This window comes from Rhinoraja longicauda, chromosome 1 (genome assembly GCF_053455715.1).
Source record: "Rhinoraja longicauda isolate Sanriku21f chromosome 1, sRhiLon1.1, whole genome shotgun sequence".
Taxonomy (NCBI): domain Eukaryota; kingdom Metazoa; phylum Chordata; class Chondrichthyes; order Rajiformes; family Arhynchobatidae; genus Rhinoraja; species Rhinoraja longicauda.
In genome coordinates, this window is record NC_135953.1 from 120,148,140 (window position 1) to 120,164,141 (window position 16,002).

Genomic DNA, 16,002 nt, shown 5'->3' on the forward strand with positions numbered 1-16,002 from the left:
AAAATAATCTGATTTTTCAGCTGTTCATGTAACCTTCAGTGCTGAAATTACTTAAGCCCCTGGGACTTATTCTGCCCTCGATTCCCTGTACAAGCCAACCTACATTCTGTAACAGAGATTAAGCTATCGTTCAATGGGCTGATATATTAATGTGGGTCATGACATACCAATTCATCAGTACTCCATTTGAGTGTATAATATATTTCCACATTTCTAAATTACATAGGTCGCATAACTGAACTCTTTTTCCTATTGGTTTAATATGAAACAATGTGGAATTTGTTCGACCAGATTTGTACATGGAAATCTGAAGCAGTTAATTTTATTACTTAGATTTCCAGAGTTATACTATATGCAACCCATTTACAATTCACTTTTATTTATCCCACTTACACTGAACACGGATGTTACACAAATCTTTTTGCAAACATAAAATGTGGCAATAAACATAATTATATCGAATTATTTCAAAAACTAACATTCCACCATTATTAATGCTTGTCTTATTCAGTCTGATGCTCCAATCTCATTGATAAATGTTTAAGTATGAAAGATGTGGGGAGGTAAGGATTAAAATATTGGTTCCCCACTGATCCTGCCAAATTGAATGCAGGGCCAGTTGTAATATTTCCCCACAACCTTTGCTACTCCAGCCAGCTAGACTGACTGCCTGGCATCTGTCAAGCAAGGAGCCAGCTGGGGAATATAGGAGAGCAAAGTCCTACATGGGAAGGAAGGTTTGGACAAGTCAAGGATTCTGTCATGAGGGGCAAAGAAGGACAGTGAGCAAAGCACAAAAACATTAAAACATAGGTATTCAACCTCATTAAAATATTTAGTGACTTGCCCGCCTCTTCAGATTGAATTAGTTGCCCAGCATCAACCTGTCCCTATTAAAACCATTTAAGAGCAAGATACCCCTTCACTTAATGTTCAAGAGAAAAAAATCAGTCTCAATAAATCACTAAAGGCTGATTCTTAAGTTTATTTTGTTTATCAAAGACATGACATTTTCTGCTGACCGTGCGCCTGACAATCTGTCAGTGCAGTTAGATTTCGGCAGTGTAGACTGCCTTTTGACATTAATCATTAAATTCTCAGAACTAAAAGAAAGATTATACCATAATTGCAGTATAACATGGCATAGAATCCAGGAATGGAAAACGGCCAATTCAGTGTTTCAGAATATGATATGTAATGACATAGTTCTCAAGACAGAACATATCCTGCCAACTATTCTGTCTAAATTCTAGATTTACTTTAAAACAATCTGTTCTGGATACTCCCAGCATCTATTACAATGCATATCAAATAGGTTGCAGAGCTCAAGAGAGCGGATGGTTGTTCTAGTCAAAGATTTGCAAAAGGCTAGTGTGAAAGTTCAAGAAGTAATTGAGAAAGCGAACAGAATGTCATTGTTTATTGTTAAGCAAATTGAATGTAAATGTAGAGAGGCTATGCTTTAGTTATTAGAGCATTGGTGAGGCCCACATTGGGAAAACTGTGTACAGTATTTTAGAGAAATGTTAATGCATTGGATCCAGTTACAAAACTTTTAGCTGTACTAGTGAAAAGAGGAGGCAATAGACAATAGGTGCAGGAGTAGGCCATTCAGCCCATCGAGCCAGCACCCCCATTCAATGTGATCATGGCTGATCATTCACAATCAGTACCCCGTTCCTGCCTTCTCCCCATACCCCCTGACTCCGCTATCCTTAAGAGCTCTATCTAACTCTCTTGAAAGCATCCAGAGAATTGGCCTCCACTGCCTTCTGAGGCAGAGAATTCCACAGATTTACAACTCTCTGAGTGAAAAAGTTTTTCCTCATCTGCGTTCTAAATGGCCTACCCCTTATTCTTAACAGGGATGAAACCTACAAGATCGTCAGGGGTCTAGATATGCTGGACATGGAGAGGATGTTCCTCTGGAGGGGGAGGTTAGACAAAGAAGTCACCCGTATCAAACACAGATCAGGAAGTTTTTTTTTCTCAGAAGGTTGTGAATCTTTCTAATTTTCACCCTCAAGGGCTGTGAAAGCAGGGTCCCTGAAATATCTTTAAGGCATATATTAGGACAATATTTGATCAGCAATAAGATGAAAGGTTACTAGAAGTAGTCAGGAAAACAGAAATGACATTACAATCAGATCAGCTCCTAATCCATGATTGTGCAGATGAAACTAAAAACAAAATTGTTGGATTGGTGTACATAATGACTGAAATCTTTCATTTGTGCTCAGTCATGAAATGCAACTCCCAACCCCTTTATACTATTATCTGCAGCAAGTTTGCACAACACTGGAGGCTAACTCATATTCAGTATTTGAGGAGAGGCAGGAGAAAACACATTTAAAAAATGCATCATGACAAAAATAATGGTATTTAGCAGAGACCCTTAAATGTGAGCTGCTATGTTTACCTCCTGCAGTAAGAACAGTAATGTAGAGAAACAATCATAGCACAGGGTTTGCAAGTATAAAAATCGGTTTTGTACAGCACTCTTCCAAGTGCACAATAAATGTTATATCATCAATACATCATGTTAAGCAAAACTTCAAATTAGTCTCAAAAATAAACATTGAGAGAGGTCCATCGACCTTACCTTGTCTATCATATCTGGCCGGTTGGTTGCTGCCAAGATCGTCACATTATGTAGCTGTTCAATACCATCCATTTCAGTGAGCAGTTGTGCAAGAACTCTATCACCCACGTTCCCACCACCAGCAGAGCTGCCAAAATATACAGACTTTAAGTACTTCGTGTAAAACAGAAAAAAACTCATGAAATTCAATAAATGGAATCACAACATTTAAATTTGGCTTCCAATAGAAGTCTTAATCTTCTTGTCAAACCTTATGTTTGATTAATCCAAAGAAAAAACTTTGTACTTATTACTGAATGGCCCATTGTAAAACATTTTACTTAATAACCAACAATGCTCTCAGCTATGTGACCTTGTCCCTCCTCTATGATCTCTTTTAGTCCTGTGACTCTCATCTTCTCCGGCTCTGGCCTCTAACTCAGCCTTAATTTCTTTCATCCTACCATTGGAGTCCATTTGACACCTATCCTATTATGAATTATTTTGACCACCATCATTTTTCTTCTTTAGGTGAAGAGGTAGGCCATTTAGGACTGAATTCTTCACTCAGAGGATAGGGTTGTGGTGGTTCAGTCATTGTGTTCAATCAAGGTCATAAGTGATAGGAGCAGAATTATGTCATCCGGCCCATCAAGTCTACTCCGCCATTCAATCATGGCTGATCTATCGATCTATCAAGCCATGATCAATACATTTCTGGAATCAGAGGATTTAAGGATGTACTTGAAAATGTTAGTGAGCTGGAAGATTGCCTGCGATCTGAATGAATGAGAGTATACCTCCGTTTTTCTATCTAATTCACGTTACTTTATGTATGGTTCACATATTCGTGCTAATTTTCCTTTGTTATTTTTAAAGATGCAACAATTTCTATCTAAATAACCCAAAAGAGAGCTTGACAGCAATCAATGTACATTCATTCCCCTCATTGTGAAACCTATTTAAGTACTGCTTTAATCATAATGCCCAAGTTCACAATGAGCAAAGCATATTTCAAGTCAACATTGTAAAATGAAAGTGTGTAAGAAGGAACTGCAGATGCTGGATTAACGGGTCAGGTGGAATCTCTGGAGAAAAGGAATAGGTGACGTTTCGCTTCAAGACCCTTCATCAGACTGAGAATTAGGGAGTGGGAAATTTAAGATTAAGGATTCCATGATGAAACCAATGCTCACATTGTTAATTAAAGCTTTTCCCTATTTGCTCGATTATTTATGCCAAAGAAAATAACTTTCTATTGTATATTATTGGGATATCATAAAGAGTTGCCCTCAGACGATATGTTAAACCTTGATCATAAATGGTTACAGCCCTTATCATAATGTACAGTGGTAAATTGGCAATACCAGAATTTTCAACACTGAAGGAAAAGTAGTATATGTGTAACAGTCAGAATGGTTTGCAAGTTGAAGGGAAACTTGCAACTATTGGTAGAAATTCCAAGACTAAGCAGTATCAATGTATAATTGTCAAACTTATTATATCGTGAGTTAGTGATACCAATAATACGGTAAAGAGCCTGTCCCACTTAGGCGATTTTTTAGGCGACAGCCGGCGACTGTCAAAGTCGTAGCAGATCGCCAAAATTTTCTTTTACCCGACAACAATGACCACGACAATGCCGAGTCAGGTCGAGATTACAGCGTCTTTGGAAACATCGCAAAATTCCCACGCTGTCAATGCTTCTCCGGCGTCCTGGTTTTCACTGAAATCACTGACAAGTCGGTAAGTACTTAAGAGTTTTGAACTATAACATCTTGTATGGGTTACTTAAAAACCAAGCATCACTGTAACAAGGCATAAACTGGATTTACTTCCAGTTTACTAATAGCTGTATTAAAAAACAAATTAAAAAGTGGTTAAGTGGATTTATGTGAAAAGTGTGTGGGCATTCTTTGAAAATGTACAGGAGATGCATATCTGGTTTCTGGGTTGCATATCTGGGTTGAGAGCCCACTTTAAATGTAATGGCTGATGGCCATAAACATCACGAAATTCCCAAGCCTACTTGACCGTCAAACTGTCGCCTCCAATCTACCTGTCAAATGTCCTGACGGTAAATAAATTGGTTAAACACAAGCATTTTATGGTATCTTGAAATGACTTTACTTATTTAAAATTATGTGCTTCTAAATGCATCTAAGAGAACCTATCAAACCTGGGGACAGCATGCGACAGTGCCCGCAATAAGCAACGATACCTGGCGACAAGCCAGCTGTCGTCGAGAAATTTCACTCCGGATGATTTCTCAGCGATGCGCTAAGATCCACTAAGATTCCTCATGATCATGCCCGCGACACCCCGGCGAACTGTCGGCGACAGCCTAGTCGCCGGCAGTCGCCTTAAAATCGCCTAAAGTGGGACAGGCCCTTAAGTAATATTGACAGGAGTAGCAAACACCAGTATGTTCTACTCTTGAAAATGATGGTGTCCTTGCTTTTGTTGCAAATGCATCCATCCATCCAATTATATATAATGCAATTCCGCATTTAAACTTTGAAAACGGTGAACTATCTTTGAGATGTTATGTTCTTGTAGCTGTGTTGTTGACTGAGAAACACTGACCAAAGAGTAGCCCATTTCTCTGCATAGCTTTGTTTAAATGCCAACAGGTCTTTTCCACAAATGTTGGTATCTTCTCAGAAAGCTAATGATCTGGTATATACTTTTCATCTTTTTCCACTAACTGCCTGTAGTTCCCCAACTCAGAAAAGTAGAACAGGTGCTCCACATCAACCTTGGTCCCAGGACTTCTGCAAGGAATTATTGCCCTCTGTAACCACGATTCAAAGTGTGGTGCTTTTCAAATATGTTACTATCTAAACATGATTTCTTCTGGCTTCAACAAATTAAAGGTTCTAAAAGAAACCAATCACAATGTCAAACATTGTCAACTGCTCTCTGAAAAAACCTTGCAAATCACTTTGTCTCATTTGGCTTCAACACAGCATATTAATAACAATAAAATCAGAAGTAACCTCAGGATTTAAATATGACAAAATATGACACCCAGCCCAATCCACCACAAGTAAAAGCCACAGAAAACTCTGGAATTCCAGCACCAATATTTTTAAAAGAGCATGCTTAGCCCCAGTTGAGTATAGACATCAAGTCCAGTCTCAAAGAACAACCTCTTTGTTTTGCCAGTGTACGTGTTTTAATTTAAGTGGGAATGGATATAAAGCAACTAACATCAATGAACCATGAATGTGGCAATTGGAGTTGGAATAAATCAATAGCTTCTCAACCTTTCTACCAAGTTTAGACTTCTGTTCACTACCAAGACCAGCTTGATTTGATTACCAATATGTCTGTGTGTGAGAAATGACTAACCCTAAATTATATCTTTAACACCAATGGAAATTCTACTGCTAATATCAGAAAACCTTTCCAAAAAAAAAAATCACCTAGCAAAACCCAAAAAGTTACAATGGAATTTTAAAAAAAATATCCTGTCACGTTGCATATCAGCAAAAAAAATTCTGCCCCAAGCAATAATTTTCGCTTGCCTTTGAAAAAAAATTTGAAATATGCAGATTGTTTTAACGGCTGCGGCTCTCTGGCAGTCTGTTGTCTTTTTTTCTTTTTTTTTGTTTGTGTCGGTGTTGGGATGGTTTTTGTTTCTGTTTTTGGCTGTGTATGTGTGGTGGGGGTGTGTGGTGGGGGTGTGTGGTGGGGGTGTGGGGTGGGGTGGGGGGGTGGGGCGGGGGGAAACCTTTATTTTATTAGGTCTCTTCCCCGGGGCGCGGCTCGGCTGCGGGCCTTAACATTGCCGGCGCAGCTCGGCTGCGGGACGTTTCAGTGCCCGGTGCGGCTCGGCTGCGGGCCTTAACATTGCCGGCGCAGCTCGGCTGCGGGACGTTTCAGTGCCCGGTGCGGCTCGGCTGCGGGCCTTAACATTGCCGGCGCAGCTCGGCCGCGGGACGTTTCAGTGCCCGGTGCGGCTCGGCCGCTGGACTTAACATCGCCCGGTGCGGCCGCGGGACGTTTCAGTGCCCGGTGCGGCTCGGCCGCTGGACTTAACATCGCCCGGTGTGGCCGCGGGACGTTTCAGTGCCCGGTGCGGCTTGGCCGCTGGACTTAACATCGCCCGGTGTGGCCGCGGGACGTTTCAGTGCCCGGTGTGGCCGCGGGACGTTTCAGTGCCCGGTGCGGCTCGGCCGCGGGACGTTTCAATGCCCGGTGCGGCTTGGCCGCTGGACTTAACATCGCCCGGTGTGGCCGCGGGACGTTTCAGTGCCCGGTGCGGCTTGGCCGCTGGACTTAACATCGTCAGCGCTGTTCGGCCGCGGGACGTTTCAGTGCCCGGTGCGGCTCGGCCGTTGGACTTAACATCGCCCGGTGCGGCCGCGGGACGTTTCGGTGCCCGGGGCGGCTCGGCCGGGGGGCCTTCCATCCCCTTGCGGGGGCTGTGCGTGTCGTTTGCCTCGGTAGGGGTCGAGCTGCCTGTCCGTGGGTGCGGGGGGAAGAGAGGGGAAGTTTTTGTTGCCTCCATCACAGTGAGGGGGTGTTTGGAGTCACTGTGATGGATGTTTGTGTTGGGGTCGGGTGTCCTGTGTTCTTTTCTTTTTGCTGTATTTTGTGTGACTGCTGAAATTTCGCTCGGTGTTGTGCCGAGTGACAATAAAGTGTTGTTATGTTATGTTATATGCAAGCTGATATAACCTTTCATTAAAAGATTGAGGTAGGAAACTGCATCACAGAACTTTCTGAAGTACATTCATCTACAATATAGTTCAGTTCAGTTTAATTTATTGTCACATGTACCGAGCGAGGTACAGTGAACAGCTTCAGTTGCATGCTAACCAGTCAGCGGAAAGACAACACATGATTATAGAATGAGGCAGCACAACAAACCAGAGCAGAGGTTCCTGAAATGCCTAGAGTTCTTCCTGCAGACTCTCCAATACAGCCCAGTCATGCTGCTCACTTAGGCTGGATGGTATTATTGAGTCTGACATTTCTGTCAAGGTTGCACAGTAGAAAACTGTCAGCAAGGCACTCCTGCCAACTCAATCTTTTCAATTCTGCTGCCATGATCGTAATTAACTGTCATGCTGCTTTATTTCCTCCATTCGCTGACGCCAGTGAAATATCGCTTGGCAGTTCAAGGCTTCCTATGGTGTTCAGTCCTCCTTCATTAGTAACAGGAAGTGGTATACATCTTTCTTAAGCATTAAACCCAAATCAACAGTCATGAATAAATAATGGCACTATTTTGTTAAATCAAAATGACTGACTAAAAATCATCCTGTAGTGATTATACTAAAAGGTGATATTCTTAAAGAATATCACTTTGTAGAATAAGCATGAATTATTTAATTGAAGTACCACATTATATATATGTATCTTTATTTGACAATTTAACCAGAAATGTCACTGAATTAAAGTAAAATAAGGAAATGCACATTATGCTGAAATTAACTGTATTGATATTGATATTATTAAAGAGGGATTTAAATCCAATGGAGCTAAACCTACTTTTATACTGAGATTGAAATATATTCAGTTTTTGATTTGGTAAAGGCAACCCAAACTCAAGTTGGCTTAGATTCTGCAGTCACATCTAAGGGACTTTATTTACACCTGATCTTGAACAAAATAGCCCAAAAGACTAGATGATTTGTTGGACAACAAGCCAAGCAGTAAAAGTCATATATTTCTGATTAATATGTTAGCAGAATATGCACAATGTTTGTCAGAAATATTGTTTTAGATGAACAAATTTCAGTACAACTTAAAACATTTAAGTTTTAAAAGTCCTTGACAGTGTGAGGTATTTATCCATGGGAACTACAATCCAGCGTTAGAGTTATTCTCTAGGACTGTAGAACCAGTAACAACAATGCAATAAACCACTGAAACCTCACTTAAATACCAAGAGATAAAATGTAATAATTTCAGAGTTTATAGTAAGAAATGGTTATGAATTTCTTGCATTATCATATAGTCATGGATATCTGGAGATTATGCGAGCAGAGGTGGGAAAACAGTGCACTCTGTAGATAGGCAGAGAAACATTCACGTCGAGTATCAGATTTCCAATGCCTAACTACATGTGTGTACTCCAGAAATTAATGTGAACGAAGGAACTGCAAATGCTGGTTTCAGCCGAAGATAGACACAAAAAGCTAGAGTAACTGAGCAGGTCAGGCAGCATCTCTGGAGAAAAGGAATAGGTGATGTTTCGGGTCAAGACCCTTCTTTAGCTTTTTGTGTCAATCTCCAGAAATCAATGTGTTTCATTACGTAGTGCTAAGTTTCATAATGCTAACATTACTTCTATCATTATAGACCATTAAATCTAGTTAGCAAACCAAAGAAAATTAGAATATTATCCAGTTTATCTCAATAAAGGCTAAGGAGGGCCCCACAAAGACCATCCTTACCAAGCATCTTTCTCGCCAATGTCCGGTCACTCTCCAACAAGCTGGATGAGGTAAGGCTGTGGATCAACACCCAGCGATCCCTGAAAGACTGCTGCGCGCTGATCTTCACAGAGACGTGGCTCAACGCGCTGGTCCCCGACGGGGCTGTGGAGCTAACAAACCGCTCACTACATCGTGCTGATAGAACAAAGGACTCCGGTAAGAGCAAGGGCGGTGGGCTCTGCATCTACATCAACAATGACTGGTGCACCAACCACTCCGCAATAGAGAGCTACTGTTCCCCAGACCTGGAATACTTACTGCTCAAATGTAGGCCATTCTATCTGCCGCGGGAGTTTACGGTGGTCATCATCATGGCCGTATACATTCCCCCACAGGCTAATGCTAACCTAGCACTAGCACAGCTACACTCGACCATCAGTAAGCAGCAGGATGCCCACCCCAACGGTGCCTTCATTGTTGCAGGGGACTTCAATCAGGTCGACCTACGAGCCTCGCTCCACAAATTCCATCAGCATGTGCAGTGCCCTACCAGGGGCTCAAACACACTGGACAAGGTGTACACCAATGTAAAGGACGCCTACAGAGCTCTCCCCTGCCCACCCCTGGGACAATCCGATCACCTCTCACTGTTTCTACTGCCCGCATACAAACCCCTCATCCGCAAGACCAAACCCACAATAAAGACGGTCAAAATATGGCCCGAGGATGCCACCCTACAACTCCAGGACTGCTTTGATCGCACCGACTGGGACCTGTTTGCACAACAGGCCACCTACGGTTCAGAGGTAAACTTGGAGGAATACGCATCCACTGTGCTCTCCTACATCAACTGCTGTGTGGAGAATGTCACGGAGGACAAGGAGATAAAGATGTTCCCAAACCGGAAACCCTGGATGAACAAGGAGGTACAGAACCTGCTGAGGGCACGCAACAATGCCTTTAAATCTGGTGACACTTCAGCATACAGTGTTGCCAGGTCAAACCTGAACAAAGGTATTAAAAGGGCCAAAGATACCCACAGGCAACGGGTGGAAGACCACTTCAACACCACGGACACCAGAAGCATGTGGCAGGGTGTCAGGGACATCACTGGCTACAAGAGCAGCTCTGCCTGCCCCCACAGCGATATGGCACTGACCAACGAGCTTAACACCTTCTTTGCCCGCTTTGAAACTGGCAAAACCACCTTGAGTGAAAGAACCCCAGCCGAGGCGGTGGGACAGGTCTTGCAACTGAGCACACAGGAGGTACAACGCGCTCTGCAAAGGGTCAACCCACGCAAGGCTGCAGGACCGGATGGAGTTCAAGGAAGGGTACTGAAGGACTGTGCTGAACAGCTGGCTGAGGTATTCACCAGGATCTTTAACCTGTCATTATCTCTGGCTACGGCCCCCAAGTGCCTGAAGTCGGCTATCATAATTCCGGTGCCGAAAAAAGCAAAGATCTCCAACCTGAACGACTACCGCCCGGTTGCCCTAACGCCGATAGTCATGAAGTGCTTTGAGAGGCTGGTCCTCTCACACATCAAATCCAGCATCCTGACTCACTGGACCCACATCAATTTGCATACAGGGCAAATAGATCCACAGAGGACGCCATCTCTTTGGCTCTTCACACTGTCCTGACTCACCTAGAGAGACAGGGCACGTACGTGAGGATGCTATTCATAGACTATAGCTCCGCCTTCAACACGGTCATCCCCACCAAGCTCATCACCAAACTCCACCAGCTAGGCCTCAGCTCGTCATTATGTGACTGGATCCTGGACTTCCTGCTGGAACGACCGCAGGCAGTGAGAATAGGCCCGCACCTGTCCTCCACTATCACCCTGAGTACCGGCACACCACAGGGCTGTGTTCTGAGCCTCATGCTCTACTCCCTCTTCACACACGACTGTGTTCCTGCATTCGACACCAACACCATTGTCAAGTTTGCAGACGACACAACGGTGATCGGGCTTATCACCAACGGGGATGAAACAAACTATAGAGCGGAGGTGCAGAACCTGGCGGACTGGTGCTCGGACAACAACCTGTCCCTAAATACCACCAAGACCAAGGAGCTGATCATCAACTTCCGTAGGTCACATAACGGGGAATATGCCCCGATCTCTATCAACGGGGACAGTGTGGAGAGAGTGTCCAGCTTCAAGTTTCTGGGCACTCACATTTCGGAGGACCTAACATGGTCCAATAACACTGCTGCGCTGGTCAAGAAGGCACAACAAAGACTGTTCTACTTAAGAACACTGAAAAAGTCTGGTCTACCCCAACAGCTGCTGACGACCTTCTACCGCTGCACCATAGAGAGCATCCTTACGCATGGCATCCCTGTGTGGTACCTCAGCTGCACGGAGGCAGAAAGGAAAGCTCTACAGCGGGTAGTCCATAGAGCTCAGAGGGCCATCGGAACACAGCTACCAGACTTGGAGGGCATCTACAACACACGATGCCTCAGGAAAGCCACCAGCATCCACAAAGACTCTTCACACCCCTGCAACAGTCTGTTCGAACTCCTTCCATCGGGCAGACGATACAAGGCCTTCTACGCCCGCACCTCCAGACTCAGGAACAGCTTCATCCCCAGGGCCATAGCTGCTATGAACCGGTCCTGCTGAGCCGGATGGCCACAACGCATAGATCAACTTGCACTTTACCCTGTCTAAAACTGTTACAATTGTTTCGTTTCATTGGGTTGCTGTTGTCGAAATTACTTAAATTATTGCATCGTATGGGAGGCGCATTCCCAATCTCGTTGTACCCCTGGGTACAATGACAATAAATATATATTGTATTGTATTGTATTGTATAAGTTTCATTATTGTTTACCTTGTCTCTAATGGGGGCTACACAGAAGATAGGACTGATAATTTACAGCGAAATGCTCTAAAAATTCAATGACAGACTTTTTCTCCTGGTATTTCTTGAAATTCAAGGGAATATGCAGAGTGAAAATTAAACAAGTCCAGATGTAATTTGTTGACATTGAATACCTTCCATAATATTTGGCAATGGAATGAAATATCCAATCTGTGCTGTAAATTAACCCTATAAATAAAATGGCAATTAACAGAAATCATGAATAAAAAAATATAATATTGGGATGCACATCAGCTATCAGCTGAATATTTTTTGAGCATGAGATCTCGCCACAATGCTGAAGTTCACCAGGTTAATTCCCAGGATGGTGGGACTGACATACAATGAAAGAATGGGTCGCCCCAAATAACAAAGACATCCCCAAGTCATTGAAAATTCAACTATTTTCTCACATTTAGTGTCACAAATACTGAGGGATAAGAATTTATGAATGGAAGTAATCTCATAATAACATCACAAACAGATCTTTCCTCCCCACACACAGTGACATGGCACTTGTCGCAAAGGAACACCCCCACCCCACCTGATTAGGCTGTATGTATCATGAATGGCTGAAAAATTCAGGGCAGGATAGCATGCCTAGCTTCCCAGGTTTTACAAAGCTGTTAACCAAAATAAAATAGTGCTAAAAGAATGGAATTCAATATTGAATCATAAGAGGTGTGATTCATGCTTGCTCAGAAGAGGAAGTACTGTTCCTAAGGCCTTGGAGTAATCCAGAGCTTCCAATTGCCTGCCACTACAATTCTCCATCCCAATCACAGTTTGACCCCTCTGCCTTGCACCTGCTGAACTGTTTAAACACGCTCAATGTAAACTCATGTAAGCTAATGGCCCTCTTAAGCTCCCTGTTGTAAGCCATTTGAACTTGCCTCCCCATGTGTCTGTCCATGTCCTCCTCCACTACCAAGGAGAGGACAAATGCAAACTAAAGGAAACATCCTTGCTAGCCTACAACCTAATGGTATGAAGATATAATTCTCCAAATTCAGGTAATCTGCCTCCTCTGTTTCTTTCTCTCCCATCTGATCATCTATGTCCTCTTACACACACCCTTCTTTTCAACAGCCCCTCATCCACAACACCTGCTACCAAGCTTTCCCTTCCACCACCTGTCCCAACTGCCTATTACCCACACACTTAACCCGCAAGGCCTCCTGCTCCCCCTGTACTGTTCTCACCTGCACACCATTCTTCCCTTAACTGTTTACTCATCACCTTCCTTTCTTATCAGATTCAATAACCTGTAGCCGTTTCTTGTCTCCACTTATCATCTCCCAGCCTTTGTCACTATCACCATCCTTCCCTCCCCCACATGGCTCCCTTTATCATCTTCATCTCACTTGAGCAGGTACATCCCTAACATGTAGAAAATTCAATCTTAGTGACAGTTTCTGTAACTGATGAGCCCGAGGGCAGTCTTGCTGACTTTCAAACCGGTTGTAGGCGCAGCCAGCCATTTCCACTGAGAGCAGTCCTGCACTACACCATCCTGAGCTGGGTAACTCTGATGTGCTGAGAACTAGCCTTCCAGCACCAGTCAAGGCATGGATAGTCAAGGCAAGGCAAGGCCAGTCTGTAAACAAAACACATAGCCCAATAGCAAGATCCAACAACCTCAGAATGAAAAGTATATCTGCCTTAATAATCAGTGTTAGGTACATTTAAGAGTTGCATGTCTAAAGCAAGCAGAGCCAATCAGTATAGGTACATTGGAACAGAATATAATCTGCTGCGAAGAATTCTGAATTCAAGCAAAATTTGTAGAGGAAAAAGTCAGTCGATGTTCCGGGTCAAGAACCTGCATCAGGATTGATGCTATTTGACCTGCTGATTATTTCCGGCAATTTATTTTTTGCAGCAGATTCCAGTATCGACAGTCCCTTGTGCCAGCATGGGGAGATAGCTTTGCTATTTCACAGTGTGGCATACATACATTGCATTTTGCTAGTTTATTATAAAAATCCTGATCACTCATCCATTCAGAAAAACATACAAATTGAACATGGAAGCTGGCAGATTCCATTCAAACAAACAGGCTCTTGTCGACAATGAAGCTCCAGATCTTCTTACAGTAATCACCAATGACAGTAATCCAAGAGAACATCTAATTCAGAAACTTATTAATAATATCCAGGAGTTCAAAATAAACCAGATTCTCAGGGAGCTTATAATAATTGTGCTCTCGTTAGCTGGCCTCAGAAAGGCCTTCAAAAATTAGGATGGATCTTAAAGTTTACAAACATTTGAAAAGTTTTAATTGTTTTTTTATTCCAAAAACTTATCAAGGAATTAACTACCCTTACAATCTATTTGTGAAATAGTTTTAAGTATTTCCTTCTTTAAAAAGTGATTTTCAATTGTTCAAAATTTGGTTATTTACATTATTCACATTTCATCTTTTGGCATTTATGGTATTAAAAAAATACATTTAAAATATTAAACTGAACGGTCACCATAGCTCACAGAATAATCTTTAAAAAATAAAAGGAATACAAGTGTGAGATCATTATTTATATGCATCTTTTAAAAATTAACAAACTTTATCAATAACGAATAAAAGTTTGCATTTGAATATGTTGCCCCATCCTGTTTTCAGACTACAAATTGAACATTCCAGAGAAAAATAAATAAAACCCATATCTCCAGAGGCTAACAAGAATAATAAAAGCAGTAGATCGATAAACATTCAATCAGGTTACTGAATGCCAACAAGACCAAGGTACCATGCTAGCCAGAATCATGGACATAGTTAAGGCTATTGAAAGCACCCTGGCGGTAGTGCTCCAGAACTAAACGCGTGTGCCTCCAACCTACTCACTGGCATCATCCACTAACAAGGACAAAAATACCAAAGTATATTGTGTCCTTAAAAACCAAAAGGGATTCAATCCAGTTTACTCACCACAAAGTATGCAATTAAAAAAATGCAGACTAAGGATCGGTTTAGGTTCCAGCACAACAAAGCCAACAGCAGTTGAGGTAGTTCCATCTACCAACTTATTCACTCCCTCTCTTGATCATCATTGTACTTTGACATCTGTTAAATGCATTAGTTACCAAGAGCACTCTGACAGCAGCTGCCAAACTCATGACCCCCGTCACCAAGAAGACCAAGGGCAGGAGACAGGCAAGGACACCACTATTTCTGGATTCCTCTCCAAAACTTATACCTTCTGGCCTGGAAATGTGTCACCTTTCATTGACCTGATCTAAATGCTGAAACTTTATACCTTAGAGGACTGTGGGAATGGCAGCAGATGGAGGACCTGGGGGTTCACCTCCTACTCCGTCAACATCAGCGGTGTTTCAAGGTCGGCACCCCGGCGTGCAGAGGCTGAGCAGTGGTTGTCCGGGTCAGTGTGTTGGTGGAGTGGACTGCAGGAGGCCTTGCAACAGCCTGGGGCTCGATTCAATTGGGCTGCACTGCAAGAGGCCAAGCATGCGGATCAGACACGGCCTGCAGTGCCACGGAGAGTTGGAGGACATCGTGTGGCTGCGCCTAACGGCTGCGGCTCTCTGGCAGTCTGTTTGTCTTTTTTTCTTTTTTTTGTTTGTGTCGGTGTTGGGATGGTTTTTGTTTCTGTTTTTGGCTGTGTATGTGTGGGGGTGGGGGGTGGGGTGGGGTGGGGCGGGGCGGGGGAAACCTTTCTTTTATTAGGTCTCTTCCCCGGGGCGCAGCTCGGCCGCGGGGCCTTCCATCGCCCGGCGCGGCTCGGCCGCTGGACTTAACATCGCCAGCGCGGCTCGGCCACGGGACGTTTCAGTGCCCGGTGCGGCTCGGCCGCGGGACTTAGCAGCGGCCGCGGGGCCTTCCATCGCCCGGTGCGGCTTGGCCACTGGACTTAACATCGCCAGCGCGGCTCGGTCGCGGGACGTTTCGGTGCCCGGGGCGGCTCGGCCGCGGGACTTAGCAGCGGCCGCGGGGCCTTCCATCCCCTTGCGGGGGCTGTGCGTGTCGGTTGCCTGTCCGTGGGCGCGGGGGGAAGAGAGTGGAAGTTTTGTTACCTCCATCACAGTGAGGGGGTGTTTGGAGTCACTGTGATGGATGTTTGTGTTGGGGTCGTGTGTCCTGTGTTCTTTTCTTTTTTGCTGTGTCTTGTGACTGCTGAAATTTCGTTCGGTATTT

At 43.7% G+C, this 16,002-nt stretch overlaps 1 protein-coding gene across 3 annotated transcripts in view; it reads right to left on the bottom strand.

Annotated features, from left to right (window-relative positions):
- Nucleotides 1-16,002, bottom strand: part of afg2a (AAA ATPase AFG2A) — a 281,613-nt gene that overhangs the window by 205,607 nt on the left and 60,004 nt on the right. For all 3 annotated transcript variants that reach the window (XM_078412064.1, XM_078412055.1, XM_078412072.1), the window contains one exon: nucleotides 2,603-2,729. In XM_078412064.1, coding sequence (XP_078268190.1) covers nucleotides 2,603-2,729 — 127 coding nt within the window. The remainder of the gene's footprint in view (nucleotides 1-2,602; nucleotides 2,730-16,002) is intronic.